We start from the raw sequence: 15538 nt of genomic DNA, 5'->3' as shown, positions 1-15538 counted from the left end.
ATTTTTTAACATATACATTGAGCCTTAAAATACGCATTGAGCACACTTTAATTTTATATGGATGCAAATGCAAAGCATAAAACCTATAGAGAATAGGTAGCAATATTGTAATGCAAATGAAAATTGGCCTTTCACTCAGCATGACTCAGACTTGGTTTTCGTTTTACTCCCTGTTGCTTTTACTGTTTTCGTGACTGATTTATTGCTTGTATATGATAGCTGATCCATGTGCAGCACTTTGTATGCAGCAATGGCTGTTAGAAATTGCTCTATAAATACAGTTGAGTTGAGCTGAAAACATTTGTTTGTTAGTTTAAGCCTTCAAATCTCTACCTACACATGCGCTACTGACATTTTTGCTAATTTTAAAGCATTGGGGAAAAAAGGCATATTTTGGGGCGGAGATAAGTGAACCGTAGTATTACAAAGGATTGTACTCATAAAACAAAATAACACTGATTCATAAGCTATATTGCTGATATTCAATTGCTATATGCCTTACTTGTTTGAAATAAAGCCCACTCAAAATCTTACAGTCCCAATGCCTTGAAATTGATTTTTGTTTCAAGAAGCCTGACGTTGGAGGACTGTATTTTGTAAGATTCACATTGCATGACATGATGTTCGAAGGTGGATCGATTGTCAGCTGCACTCCAATAATGTGTTAGTAAAAAGCAATGAATGGGATGGCTTCCGAAGGATGAAAAAGGGAGTGCATGTTCCAGTGTACAAGGTTGATATGAGAATAACTGATGTATTGCAGTTGTTTTGTGTGCAAGTAGTTAAAAAACACACAATTTTGTTCACCGCGGGTTTTGTGTTTTATTGCTTGTTTTCCTTACCACAGGAAGAGACAATTTGCTCTGCCACCAGCAGACTGGAGTGAAAAATATTTGTTAAAGGGGGTCTCACTTTTTTTTTCATTATTCCAGGATATTGTTCTGACTCTGAAGGATAAACTATCCATCCGGGCTATCGAATACTTTGCCCTGGTGCTCGAGCAACAGTACAGCATCACCAAACTACTGCTGCTGCATGAAGATGAATTTATACAGAAGGCAAGACCCCAATCCCCGACTCCCTTTCAAACAAATCAAACGCATATGGTGTTTTTTTTTTGTTGTTGTTTTGACTTTCGGAACTTACCTAAACGTTTCCACTGTTGTCTCATGTCTTCATCAGGTGGTGCAAAAAAAAGATTCCCATGATTACAGATGTCTGTTTCGGGTGTGCTTCATTCCCAGAGATCCCGCGGACATGCAGCAGGAGGACACCTTTGCATTTGAGTACCTGTTTTTACAGGTTAGAGATGAGCAGCTACTGCTTGGCACGTTGTCAAAACACTAATTTAGGATCAGTTTTTTATTGGCTATTTGTCAGTACATTGCTGATATAATACCTCGATTTACAATACATTTTGATGAAATATTGTGAATTAGATGTTGTGGTATTAATGATTAAGAGGAGTTCCTGTTATATTTTTGCTGAGTCTGCCTCTCAAAATGATTGTATGTGTCATTCGAAGTGATATATCGAGATCCAAATGTTGCTTTTACAGTATGTACAAGGATAATATTTATACGCCTGTACCCAAAGTGTTTTTTTTTTCACCTTGCAAGCAAAAACATTACATTGCACTTACTGTATGTGCCCTTATTACACTGACGTCATCAATTTGTGGTTCCAGAGTGTTGGCGATGTACTTCAGGAGCGCTTTGCTGTAGAAATGAAGTGTAACACTGCACTCCGCCTTGCTGCCCTGCACATGCACGAGAGACTGCATAGTTGCGGACTGACCAGGACCTCCATCAAAGCCATTACGTGAGTATTGATGTGCAGGGAATATGGTTCACTTTAATAGAACACACTCCAAAATCATTTACGAGACACAAAAAAATGTGGGTATATTGAGATCTTGGGTGAAATACCAGCATAAACCTAAATTGCACTATCACTCATTTTGTCCTCTAAAAGTTTGATTACACTTTTCCGTTGATTCCATTTTTGCACAAATAGACATTCTCTAATAAGGAGCCCGGCAGCAAAATTCAAAACAGATGTTTGATCCAAAAATCTAGCAATGCGTTTTTCAAGAACCTCCACTTATTCTTGCCTTTTTGTGACTCTTCATGTTTGTTGCACAACCTGTTAATGACACTCTTTATTCAGCAGTTGCTAGCCACTTCCCTCTGAGACAATCCTGTCTGAAGCCTTGTGGTGTTTACAAATTGTTCGGTCTTGGTGTGAACAGTATGATGAACTCTTTGAATACCAGCTGTGATTCCTCCAGGAAATGTCTTCAAACAAATTTCTGAGCAGTACATAACCCAATAGGCCACTACATCATGAACACTAAAACGATTAAAATAGACCCAAATGGAGAACGATGCTCTGTTTTGATCGTTAGCAAGTGATGGATTGAACAATATATTTCAGTAGTGTGTTGAAAAGATACATTAAAATCCTATACTTGTTGTGCTTATCATTTCTTCCTCTGTATGATGACAGGAAGGAGTTTGGCCTTGACAGCTTCATTTCTCCCACGCTGCTGAGCAACATGAGGGAGAAGGACCTGAGGAAAGCCATCAGCTACCACCTCAAAAAAATTCAGTCTCTGCTAGAGCCTCGCCAAAAGGTACAAGTTTGACCGAGGCGCCCGAGTATACAGCGCTGTGTAAAAAGTTGTAGGGTTTGATGAAAGCAAATCCCCCAGTGGTTTTAAACTGATATATGGACTGAAAACCTGAGTAGTCAGGGTACATTATGGAATCTGCTTTGCAGTTGATTTTGTAAAAGGAGTGGATGACATTTTTTCTCTGGCAGTCTGTGTTCTCATCCACCGTTCTTTTGTTCCTCTATCCTCACATTTCTGTTGTTTTAGGTGATATCTGCTTCCCAGGCTCGTCTGGCCTACCTCACGCAACTGGGAGAGCTTGTTTCTTATGGGGGAAGATCCTATTCAGCCACAATGATGGTAAGGGTGTAGAAAATACAGTATTTGTCTAAAAGGACACAGACAGGCTAATGGAAATTAGCAGAGATAATACAGTCAACTTTTCAAACACCTTAGTTCAACACACAGACACACAAAATTTGAGATGATGATGACGCTGTTCTGTAAAGTAGCTGGGGAACTTTGCATCTCCTTTTTGTTTACCTTCTCAGTGTATATGAATACTGTATTTGTTAAAGTTTGTATAAGCTAATTGTATTTTCTCTCTCATCATCCCTCAGCTTCAAGAAAGAGAGGTCTTGATCAGCCTATTGGTTGGATCCAAGTATGGTATGAGTCAAATCATCAATCACAAACTCAATGTAATCTCTACAATGGTCGAGTTCAGCAGCATCAGCCGCGTGGAGTTGCTTTCTGAATCGGACAAAGTCAGTCTACTGCGCATCTCTCTGTACGACATGAAGGTATGCAAGTTATTTGCACATGGACACTAAGATCTTTGCTTTATTTTCATTCAAATTAAGGCACTTTTGTGCTGACACAGATTAGACAATTGATGCTTGAGTTAATATAGGTCAAGCATGCCGCCCGTCACAGCCATGTAGCCTGAGGGAGTGTGTATGACCGCCATAAGCTTAATTCACCGGACTCAAATGTGACTCTCTCCCCCTTTGTCCCACCCCATTGCCTTTTTATCCCTCACCCCCTGGCTTAAATCATTTCCACTTTAAACCATCTCCTGCAATGCCCTCCATTTCTCAGCCGTTTGCCTTACTGATGGACTCTCTGGCAGCCAAAGACCTAGCATGTCTACTGGGAGGCTACTGCAAACTCCTGGTGGATCCGAGTCTCAATGTCTTCCGAATGGGGCGCCCCAAAGTCAGGGTGCACCGCATGTCTGCTGAAGAAGGTGTGTGTGGAAAGTTCGATGTAGTAGAGGGCCTGTGCTATGAATCCCTATCAAGTGAGCAAAAACTGTTTTAAGTAATCACTCTCCGACTTTGACAATTTCGATATGTGGGTTATTCCAGAATTAATTTTGAATAACCCATCCAGAAAATACAGAATCCGGCACATGCTGTGTGAATCAAAGCGGTCCAGCGAAAACTGAACCAAATACAGCACTTGCTAATTAAAATATGGTGCAGGTATAAAAAGTAAAACGGCGATGGTAGAATGGTGGAGACAAATGTGTTTTTCAATTATGGAATGACCCACATATTTCTACCACATGTTGCTGTTTGCCACCAAGTAATGGTACATACGGAAGAGCCACTCATTGGTATGGAGTGAGGAGTTGACACAGCTTTTTTCTAATATATTTTTTTCATGTTAGGTTATGTGTCTCGCTGCTGCAGTGACTCAGATGAAACAACAGATGAGGATGATCCAATGGATTCTCGGGATTACAAACACCATGGCCCAGCAAGTCAAGACTGGGAGGAAAGACGGAGGGAGGAGGGAGAAAAGAGGAAAGAAGAAGAGAGACAAGAGAGGGAGGAGTCAAAAGGCAAACAGGAAGTGAAGATCATAGTGACAACAGAAGGTAAGGAATACGAGGGTGAAGAGGAACAAGGTGCTTCAGGAAGCGGTCTGTGTAAAGAGATGGCTGAGGAACTGAATCCAGAGACCGCTTGGTACCACACAGATCTAAGGGTGACCAGCAGCTTTTCCAGCTTGTCGAGCAGTTCGTTGAGCGCTGCGCTAGAGGAAAGCGGTGCCACAGTTAGAGCTCGCCCTAATCTTGAAACATCAAGAGAGAATCCCCAAAATTTGGATGTTCATCAACCCTACCTTCTGGGACCAAAACGCCTCCAAGGCCCTTCAAGACCGACCAATCTTAATTATCAAGTTAGTGACAACTCTTGTCTTTGTTTTTCTGAACTCTCTAAAGCTGATTTCCTCTCAAGCCCATCAGGGGCCACTAGTGATGATGAGGAAGAGGAAGAGGAGGAGGAAGACCGGGGAAGGGAGGTACTAAGACGCATTTCCAAGATCCCGAGTTCAAGAGATTTAAGGATGATTGACAGCACACCTTTCGAGAGAGCCCCCATTAAAAGGAAGAAGAAGACTCCTCCCAAAGTACCAATACGAACCAGCTCCATACCAGGTCATAAAGGAGGACAGGTTGAGCAGCGCCTCTCCAAGGATGAAGAGTCTCTTTTCCAGGAATCTTTTTCAACCCCTAAAACAGCTCTGTTGGTCAAAGAGAATGTGTCAGAGTCTGAGGAGGAGTTCTTTGATGCACAGGAACGATTCACTCCTCCAGTTCCAGATCTATCAGGTTTGTTCATGGCTTGTTTGTCATAACTTCTTGATTTTTTTTACAAATGGAAGATTCCACATTTTGATGGACCTTTGTCAAAATGTGACTGGAAAAGATATACGGTCAAAGTCAAGGCCATCTTTATTGTCAAATGGATAACATATATTACAGATGCAACTTCTTTCCTCAATCCTCAGTGCAAACATGCTGTGCATTAAAACACACTCAGCTAAATATAAAAATAGCAAACTGCACTGTATAAAAGATATCTACATCTAAACAATCTAAACAATGGCACTTATGACTGTTGGTTAGAGTGAGGTAGTGCATTGTGCAATATGTGGATGTCAGATGCTGAGGGGAGGGTCATAGTCCGTGACAGGAAGCGGAGGTAGGGCAGAGGGAGGGAAGTGTGGGTAGAGCAGAGAGGGAGTTGAGTCTCCTGACCACCTGGTGGAAGAAACTGCGCCTGAGCCTGTTGGTACCAGCACGGAGACTCTGCAATCACCTCTCTGAAGGCAGCAGCCCAAAGAGACTGAATAGCGCTGTCTGTGACACTGTTGTTGTGCCGTGTCTCCACAAAAAGAAAAATGCAACAGTCACTTGCAGTTTATGAAATTGTCCGAAGTAGGTGGATATACAGTCTAATGATTGTTACTTTTCAATAAAAATTGCTTCTCTTTTGCAGATGTAGAGCTTGCAGATCGTCGGAATGCTAATGGTTTGAGTGGAACATGGAATTCTCTTCCAGCAGCTATGGGAAATGAGCCATCATCACCTCTCGTCAACAGAGTGCAACTTTCTAAAATAAAGAAAGACGCAGAGGAGCATAAACATCCCACAAATACACCCAATAAAGCGTATCCTCCAGAGAAACCTGAAATTAAGATTAAGCCCCCATTGGCACCTAAACCCCAGCTGCCTCCCAAACCTCATATTATTCCTCCCAAGTCTCCCAAGCATGGGAAATCGTATGCCCATTGCAACGGGGATGCCTGTGGACGTCTATCTTCTGACCTCCTGGAAATGGAGCCGGACACTATGGAGTTCAAATCAGTTACACATGGTACGGGAGGGTTGCCTCTGTCGACACCACTCATAACTGCCGTGCGATGCAACAAACAATCGTTACCAGTCACGGCACTGCAAACAAGGGAGGAACAGGCAAATAGGCTCAAAGGGAATGGACAACATGTTTCCAAGGAGAAAACATACATTCCTGACAAAAAGGACCTTTCTGAAGTGACAAAAAGTCATAGCACAACGAAAACCCCACAAAGTGCTCCTCTCATCCCTCGCTCAAATTCAGGTTCAAAGTTATCTGCTCCCCCACCAGTCCCACCAAAACCCACTTCCTCTTCATTAATTGCTAGCTCTCCAGTCTCTCCAACAGACCCAAACAAAAGCATCTTTAAAGACAGCACAAGCCCATCAAATGGTATTAACCCTTGGAGCAGCCACAATGGCAGTATCCAGTCGGGACCAAGAAGAGTCTCCGTGAGCCACGAGAGCCTGTCACCCAAAAATGCTGACGCATCTATTGCCACCTACCTCACCGCAAACACCTCAAAAGCGGTTATTGGCCATGAAAGTAGGGAAGAGCAAAGATCTGGGTCTGGCTCAGACCTTCGAAGTAGTTCTTATAGCCTTGGAGGCAGACTCTCTGCCTCTGCTCTTCGAGGGAAGATTCAGGCGCTTCCCTGGTACATGACACGCTCACAAGAGATTTTAGGGACTCTGGACTACCCATCTACCAGCTCAATCAATGGGGATACATCTGGGTTTGGGTCAGGTTTGTCAGTAGCTAGTGGCCTGTCTGATACCAACAAGACCCCTATGAAGGATAAAGAAACGGTGACCTCAAAATCAGCAGGGAGAGGGAACATTTTAGAAGATGGAGCGGAGGTTGTCATAGCGACCATTAAGGAGGCAAAAGAAGTAAGTTCATACTTGAGAAAGGTTAATGGGACAAATGGCTCACATCCAAATCTCAATTTTACAATCAACAACGGACACAATGTTTCATCAGAACAACCCCAATCACGAACCCACTCCGGTGTGGGGATGGGAGGCATATCCAACATGCAGGTTGGGGGCGATTCACCAACATCTTCTATTGGAGACGGCACCCCTCCGCAGCAGAGGGAGACTTGTGGTTGCCGTACTGTTTATGCCAACTGTTTCAGTGGCGACAACGAGGATGGCATCAGCTTTGACGAGGAGCTTACCGTCTATGAGTTCTCCCGCCGCACGCGTCCCAAAACAACACGACCTCCTCCTGTCCCTTCGCCCACCGCACCCACTCCAAATCCCAATCTCCTGTCACTACTGAGAGACAACCCTCGTCCCCTTTCTACTTTCTCCACAGCCTCCTCTGAACTCAGTCCCTTAGTTTCATGTCCGGTGTCGCCGACAACCTCACTCCGAGGTCCCCTTCATTCCCTTACCAACAAGAACTATGGTGCCATGAAAGGAGGCTTCGCATCCCTGCGACAAGATATAGATCAGCTTTTAGTAGTCTTGGAAAAGGCAATATCCGAACAGATGCAAACAGACCTCCTGTCAAAGCAAGATGGTGCGACGCCCGACCCCAATCACAATGGAAGCGAAGGCAATGCGACACAAACATGTACGGGATGCAGTCCCAGCAGCATGACAGAGGCTGAGAGGAGTCTTCTTCAAGCAGAAGCTCGACGATTGGCATCCGGGTGTCAGCGAGCCACACGTGTAGGTTGGGCTCCTGATGAGGCCCTACGCTCTTTATCGAACGGCTTCGGTGCGTTGGTTCAGCTATCGGCAGCATGCATGCGAACCAGTCCGTGCTCCGACTGTGAGAGCTGCCAAAACGCAAGCTTGGGCGATGACAGCCGAGAGCCCATGGACAAGTTGAAAGAGATTGTGGCTCTGTACCGAGAATTTGTTGGGGCTGTGGAGACAGCTGGAACTGGTGCCGGGGGAAAAAGTGTTGGACTTAATAGCTTTGGACAGAGCCAAGGAGAGGGTGATGGCGTCAGGCTTCTCGCCAAACGCTGCACCGTACTCATCTCGTCTGTGTTTGCGCTCACACAGCTCTTCCGGACACCCACATTAGTCTCCTCTGACACTGCCAGTGGTGTACCTCTCAACTTTTAACCTTCTTCCCCCTCGTACTGTTAAAACACTGAATTTTGAGTACCAGAGGTTGTAGGGCCCTTTGTTATTGTACAGTAAGTGCCATGCACATACAGACCACACATATCTACGTGAAAACACAATGCCCACAAAACCTGAAATGAGCAGGGGAAACTTTGCCTGGCCTCTTTGTGGATGCGTATGGACTATGCATTTGTACATATGAGTTTTATAACTCTTATATTTCTCTTATTTTATTACAACCTGTGTATGTATGTGAGGATGAATTGCCCATTTGTGTATTTATGTATTTATTTTTTACAGTATTTGCACCGTGGTCTGTGAGATTCAGGTCTCTGATGGTTAAAAAAATAAAATACAATTATGGATGTCACTGGATTTTTGTTACCTAATATTTAAGACAGTATTACTGTACATTAATTTTGTATCATTTACCCTACAAGGTGTAATCTGTAAATTGTCTCTTTTTAAATTATAATACGAACAATCATAAATTCACTAATGGAACCAACTTGTCTGCGCAGTCTTGTAACTTTTTAAAGATTTTGTTTCACCAACATAATACAAAAAATTTGGGATTAGACGGCACCATTACAAATCAGGGACAGCACTTCTGACTGTTACAGATTGCACCTTTTTATAAGGTTCATAACCTTAAGTTAAGTGTTTTTCTTCACTTTCCTCTGTCCTTACTGAGCATCTTTGAAACACATCCACCTTTCAAACATTATGCAGTATGACAACGTAGTTTTCATCCAAAGGACAGCATGTATATATATATAGACAGCATATATATTTTCTGGAAATGTGAGAATAAGGACCGTGGCGTAAATCATGGGAACGTCTTTATGGTGAAATATTTTGGCAAGTCAGAAAAGTGACTGTTGACGCTGTTTTGATGTAGCAATGATCCAAAGTCTTAAAACACCGATCCACAATTGTCTCCCAAATGTTTTCCTTTCTGATTACACCATGTGCTGTAAACTGAGATCCAAAGTGTAACATTTTATCTCCACATGTCTTATTGTCAATGTAATTCCTTTGGTTTTTATGGCTATGCAAATGCCTCATCTCTCCACCGCCTTTCCGTCTTGATGTGCCAACACTGAAAACAACAAAATCTGCATTTTGTTTGTCTGGACTATAATGGGTGCTTTCTTTTTTGGGGAAATGTTGGCCGGTGTCTCTATTCTGGAGAATACTGCTACTTGCAACATTTGGCTAAGTTGCATGGCATTCCAATTTGTCAATATAAAGCCTCAATACTGAAATCTCTGAGTTGTCAGCGTTATAGTAAATTAAACTGCCTGTTTACACCACACAGAAAACTAGAGCACAACGTCTGCTCATACAAATGTGAAAAAGAGAGACAACATTGGTGAAGACGTAGTCTTACAAGTAGCTGACAGTTCATGTTGAAACAGTCACCAAACCTTGTTCGAAGCCTCCAGTTGCAACCCAACATCTGGAGGTCGAACTGCTGTTGCATTTAACAAGCCTGAGAATAAAACCCTGCCGGTGCCTGTGCCACCTCATCGTTTGTTCTCCTTCAGGGTTAGAGTTGTGCACTTCATCCCGCATTCATGTTTATGTACCCACAATTATGCAGATGTACCAAGATACGTGTTTGGGAATAAATGACAAAGTTGACCTTTCATATTTTTGATTCATATCTAAACATTGTTGTCCAATGTCTCCCTTTTTTATGAAATAGTGCTGTCATAGAGATATTCATTCACATTTTTTATTGTGCGATTGGTATGATATTGTGGTCGGGGAAATGTCAACTGCACGTTTTATTTCACTGGGCAGCAAGGCGATTGAGAACATTGTAGCCTACCCGCCCTTAAAGCACCGATCTTTTAATTTCATCCAAATGAAAAAAAAAAAACACTTGTGCAGAGAGGCTTTGTAACCACGACGGCTCAGTCCTTCCAACCCCAACTAGATTGCCCTTAATCTGATCGTCTGACTCTGTCTGACTTCTTGATTAAGTAATCTAGAAAATCTATAAGCAAGGCACGTCTAAAAAAACCTTCTCGGTAGAATGCGATTCTGATTTCTGGAAACAAAATAAAACGCGTGTTTGTTGTCATGACATTGAATGCTAAGGTACGTCTACTAGATATGAAAACATATTTGTGTGGGTTAAAGAGTGCAGCGATGAAAAGGTTTCTTCAGCCGTCATCTGTACTTCTTTGAAGGTGTCGGATGTTTCGCTTCTCATCCAACAGGTGTTGTCAGAGAATTAAAATTTGCTGGTAGCTATATATACAGTGAACCCTCGTTTATCGCGGGAGATACATTCCAAAAATAGCCCGCGACAGGTGAAATCCGCGAACTACAATGTAGTCCAAAAAAAAAACTTTTTTACAATTCAAAACTGTACATACTGCAGAATGAAACAAAAAAAACATAAAACCTCTTTTTTTAATAGTTTAAAGAACGGTGTTGTAAAACAATATTTTGCTGCTGCACATATTAGTCCTGACTCCGCTGCGCTGTAGCGTCTTTTTCTACTGAAGGAGTCTTTCTCCGAGAGAACATTGTTATCGGTAGTTGTTGCCACTCTCTTTTTTTTTGAGAATAGAGAACTGTCAAAGCCAATGTGTTTGATTTTATTCTGCTTTGTTTGCAATGTTGTTTCTTTTACTTTGTTTGCACATTTGCATGCCATTAATTAAAAAAAAGTGTTTTCCCCTGAAAAAAAATCCGCGATAAGTGAACCGCGAAGTAGCGAGGGATCACTGTATATCCCAAATGTCCAGAGGTGGCGGTGCCAGACCTCTGCTGTGATAGGCCCCTGCTTTAAGGTTGGGGGGAGTAGGGATATATAAAAAGGGCCAGAGCTACCAGCAAATTTTAGTTCTCAGATAAAGCCTCTTGGATGAGAAGCGAAACGTCTGACACCTTCAAAGAAGTACAGCTGACGTCTGAGTAAACCTTTTCATCGATGGACCACTCCTGTACGACTGAGAGCTTACACAGACTTAAAGAGTGCAGGTTTTCCAAAAGCTTTACATGTGGCTCAATGTATTTATTTTCCCCAACTGCTTATTCTGGTTTTGGCAAAAATTATTTTCAATTGTATTGTTTTGGCATTTAAAATATTTGATAATCAGGTGCACAATTTCTCATCAAAGGGTTTTGCTTTCATGGTGTATTGTGGGGGTTTGTTTGTTTTGATAGTTCCGATTATGTTATGGCAACGATTAATTTTAATAGACTGGTGGGGTGGGTTGATGTCCCTTCAGTGATTGAGAGTGTGAATAGTTGTTTGTCATGGTGTGCCTAGCGATTGGCTGGCAACCAGATCAGGTTGTTCTGGTAACGCCCAAAGAATGCAAGAATAAAGTCCAACACACCCCCTTGTGTGGCTTGGAAAACGGATGGATAATGAAGTGAACGAATGACTCGATGTAGTCTACAGAAACGATACAAGAACATTCGGACTGACGAACATTTTATTTGGTTGTGAGGAACGGCTTAAGCCATATGTGCTTTAGGGTAAAAGCATTGCTATTCATAAAGCCCAACCATATAAAAGGCAACACTTTGTCGACTGTTGAAAATGAAACAGTTAAGAAATAGGGCAAGTGGTCCATTTACATGGCAGCTTGAGTTTTTTGTGCCACTGAACATTTTCTCCTCTGCCGCCATTATGGTTCTCTGCGTCCAAACAGCGCCGCCTGGACGCGTCTCCAGGCGGTCAGGGACGGCTGCATGCGGAGTGGCTGTAGCTACTCGAGTGTGAAATGTGAGCCCATTATGTCAACAGATGTTACAGACAGCAGAGGAGCGCAAGCGTGGTATGAGGAAGGACATGTGTTGGAGTGAATGCAGAGCCCAATATGTCAGTGATACACACACACACAAACAATACGTCGTTTTTGAGCTCATTAAATACTTTGCTTGTAATAAATACAAATGCAGCAGTAGCGCACGGGCATAATAATGGTGGGTTGAAAAGACGCCAATTAAATGGACTGACAGGATGGACACTTAATATAGTTCTGAGGCTTACTCTTTCCTGGTCAAGGTGAATGTGGCTGCAGTGACCTTTCAGGTGAAATAAATTAAAGTCCAATCCATTTATTCCCCTTGATAACAATTCCTTGTGAGAATTTGGGGATGTGGACAGACTAGTGATTTTTCTCAAACATGCCAACAAAGATCAGGTCCCACAATGTACAAAACTCCTTAAATAGCTTCTGCTTGGCACTGTAAACAAAACAACAAAAAATAAAATAAAAGGTGGAAGTTTTGCACAAAGTGGAAAGCGAGACTTTTTTTGCATTGGACCCTTGTGTACATTTGAAACAATGATACAGTTACACAAAGTCATGCTAGTATATGGTCGGCTCCCACAGTATGTTATCCGACGCCCACAAAGTTTGACATCATCTCTCTGTAAAAATCCTCACGCCGCATCTCAATTTGTTCGTACATCGTCATCCTCCCTCTGACAACATTGGCCGCACAATTTTCTTCTCTTACACTCATATGAGCTTCAGCAGCAGCTCGTAGGTGGCGTTGATGATACCCCAGGAAAGTAGTGAGCGGTGGTAATTGAGGTGGGCCCCCCGAAAGAGCATGGCCACGCTTCCACCTCGCTCCCGCCACACCGTGAGCAACACCTGCCCACATGGCTGGAAGGCTCCGCCCACTCGAGACTGAGCCCGCGACTTGATCACGTTTAACGGGTAGAACATGATACCGAGCGCCGCCCCGAGAACTCCACCGCATACAAAATCGTTAACGAGGTGACCGGCCCGGCTAGTGGCTTCGGGGAGCTGTTCCTTTATGGGTCCTCGCAACCCAAAAAAGAGCACATTACTCGGGCCATTGCGGAGTAATATGGGCACGAGGCCACGGTAGCACTCCCGGAAACCGTACTCCGTCAGAAGTGTCCTAAAGGTGTGGGCCGTGTTGTTGAAGCGTCCATGGTGTCGGTGGTCCTGGAGGAGCGTCTGCACACGCTCAAAGGGCGCCAAGACGGCCTCCGCTGTCCCCGCCAGCGCAGCGGCAAAACTTCGCGTGACCAACTCCGGCACACCACTGCCCTCGGCGTTCTCAAGAAGAACTCGGGAGAAATCTTGGTACAAGCCAAACATGATAGCCACGGTGGTGGTCTTCTGGAGCAGCGGTGGGAGCAGCCCCCTGTAAAGGTTTCGGAGACCGTCCTTCTGGAGCTGCCGGACCGCCTCGACCGCTAGGACGCCGTGTAGCTGTTGGCGAAAGAGAACCTTCTGGATGGGAAAGGTCACCATGATGTTGGTGAAAGCAGCGATGGAACCGCAGACGTAATGCTTTCCTTGAGATCCCAGAATGGCGCTCAGCGGTCCAGTGGAAAGCAAGGGGTGACCTCCTTTGGTCAAGGAGGCCGGTGGTGGGCGAGTCTGGGCTGATGGAGAGTCCATGATGGCAAGGAAGACTCACCGCTCCTTGAGAATCACATTAGACCCGCTCTCCTCATTAAACACCTGCCATGGCACAGACAATGTTTTGTTGCCGGTCTGAAAAATGTGAACAATTATGCCATATTGACTAAAAAATGACTAAAACCCTTCACATTTTTTTACACTACGACACAACTCAAGTGAAATTAATTGATGTGATTACTTGTAAATGGATTTTCTTCAGAGTTTTGAAAGGTGCTCATAAATGAAATTTATTATTATTATTATTTATTGTTTGTTGACGTCATACTTCAAGGGTGTGCTTCTTGGTAAGACATACGGTATAGTCTTTTTTCATAAACGGCTTATAACAATAATAAACACTTTGAACTTTCGTTCGACTTTTAATGTTTTTTTCTCCTTTATTTGTGCAATTATTGCTATTAATACTAAATTATTATGATAACTATTCATATTATTTTTTATTACATAAAAACTTGATTGGGCGGTGGTGGGCTTCTCTATCAACAACAGGCGCAGCAAGTTATCTGGGGTAAACCCTCTCATCCATTATATTAAATGCCAATACATTTATGAACAAATATGGATAGTAAGTTTCCACACACCAGACATATCATAGGGGTCAGACCGTTACTCAATCTATATTTGAGACAACGAACAAATACGCGTCACATACACGACATAGTTCACAAAGTCGCGGTGGAACGCTTACTGTGCAAATCTAATAAAGACAAAAAAATCTAGCATTATTGTGCATACTCAAGTCACGCTGACGCTAAACTAAGCCCTCCTCTACCTAAATGTCTTCGGTCGAATACGCCCTCTGCTTCCTTGCACTTTGTCCAGTTACGCCAGTTTTCGATTTTGAACAAAAAGAAAAGCTCCGCAAAGCAAATCGTCGTAAAACAAAAAGAAAAGCTCGGTAAAAGCAAATAGTCGTAAGACGTGCAATAGTAAAAGCGAGAATGTGAATGTATGTTGAAAATGTACAACCGGGGGGGGGGGGGGGTTAAATTCAGTCACTGCTACGGAGCTAAAGGCGTTCGCTTGTCAAATCAACTATCTTGGCGATTTAAATCTTGCACAAACCAACTAACAACGTTAATAATTATATAATATAATGTAAGATACAATCACGGTATGTCAGTTTAGCATGCCAGGTGGCTAACTTGACAGCCTCAAAATGGTCAAGCCGCATCATGATGACAGGTTGTAGTGGACAGCAGACGGACATTGAACGTCAAGACAATGGGAGAACCCCCACGTTCCGAAACTTACCTGTCGAGTGGGCCACTTGCTATTCCGTCCCACCGATAGGTGGGGGGCATCCAGCCTACTTCCCTGCAGAAGAAATAGGCCAATGGTCGAGGTCGTGTCTGCAGCCCCAGCAACTCACGCCACTTCTTCTGTCATAATTGATTCCACCACTATAACTATTGGATAGCGTTTTCGCCATCTAGTGGGTAAATATGTAACTCTAATAGACGTCGTCAGGTTTTACGTTTGTTTGCTCGTCAGTACGAAGTCATCAATGCTTACTACGGTTTTAGTGTTGTTGATGATGATGCTTATTATGATTCCATAAAAAAGATATATGATGCTTTGATCTTGTTGTGATAAGGTTTTAATAAGAAATCTCGTCTCCAACAAGAAACTACTGCTTACTGTATTTGGAAGAGAAATTTGCAAACTTGCATTGATTGTGTGGACTTTACTCTTAGGTGTCACTAAATGTATGTACAACAAGCCGGCGTATCTATCAAGCCT

At 43.1% G+C, this 15538-nt stretch overlaps 2 protein-coding genes across 3 annotated transcripts in view; one reads left to right on the top strand and one right to left on the bottom strand.

Annotated features, from left to right (window-relative positions):
- The window catches only part of frmpd1b (FERM and PDZ domain containing 1b), a 32163-nt gene extending 20478 nt beyond the window's left edge, over positions 1-11685 (top strand). The window contains exons 9-17 of one of the 2 annotated variants that reach the window (XM_089022365.1): positions 933-1058; positions 1183-1302; positions 1688-1821; positions 2509-2635; positions 2882-2974; positions 3235-3417; positions 3716-3863; positions 4290-5237; positions 5908-11685. In XM_089022365.1, coding sequence (XP_088878491.1) covers positions 933-1058; positions 1183-1302; positions 1688-1821; positions 2509-2635; positions 2882-2974; positions 3235-3417; positions 3716-3863; positions 4290-5237; positions 5908-8351 — 4323 coding nt within the window. In that variant the 3' untranslated portion in view covers positions 8352-11685. Of the gene's footprint in view, positions 1-932; positions 1059-1182; positions 1303-1687; positions 1822-2508; positions 2636-2881; positions 2975-3234; positions 3418-3715; positions 3918-4289; positions 5238-5907 lie in introns of both variants that reach the window. The other variant, XM_089022357.1, reaches the window with a different exon arrangement.
- A 116-nt stretch (positions 11686-11801) lies between these two features.
- Positions 11802-15198, bottom strand: slc25a51b (solute carrier family 25 member 51b). The gene is made up of 2 exons (XM_089022390.1): positions 15050-15198; positions 11802-13834 (listed from the first exon to the last, which is right to left on the bottom strand). The coding sequence occupies exon 2, from the start codon at positions 13769-13771 to the stop codon at positions 12851-12853; it is 921 nt and encodes a 306-aa protein (XP_088878516.1). The 5' UTR covers positions 13772-13834; positions 15050-15198; the 3' UTR covers positions 11802-12850.
- Positions 15199-15538: the final 340 nt, after the last annotated feature.

This window comes from Hippocampus bargibanti, linkage group LG02 (genome assembly GCF_051943395.1).
Source record: "Hippocampus bargibanti isolate YZ-2025 linkage group LG02, ASM5194339v1, whole genome shotgun sequence".
In the NCBI taxonomy this organism is placed as follows: Eukaryota; Metazoa; Chordata; class Actinopteri; order Syngnathiformes; family Syngnathidae; genus Hippocampus; species Hippocampus bargibanti.
This window is presented reverse-complemented; position numbering and strand designations above follow the sequence as displayed.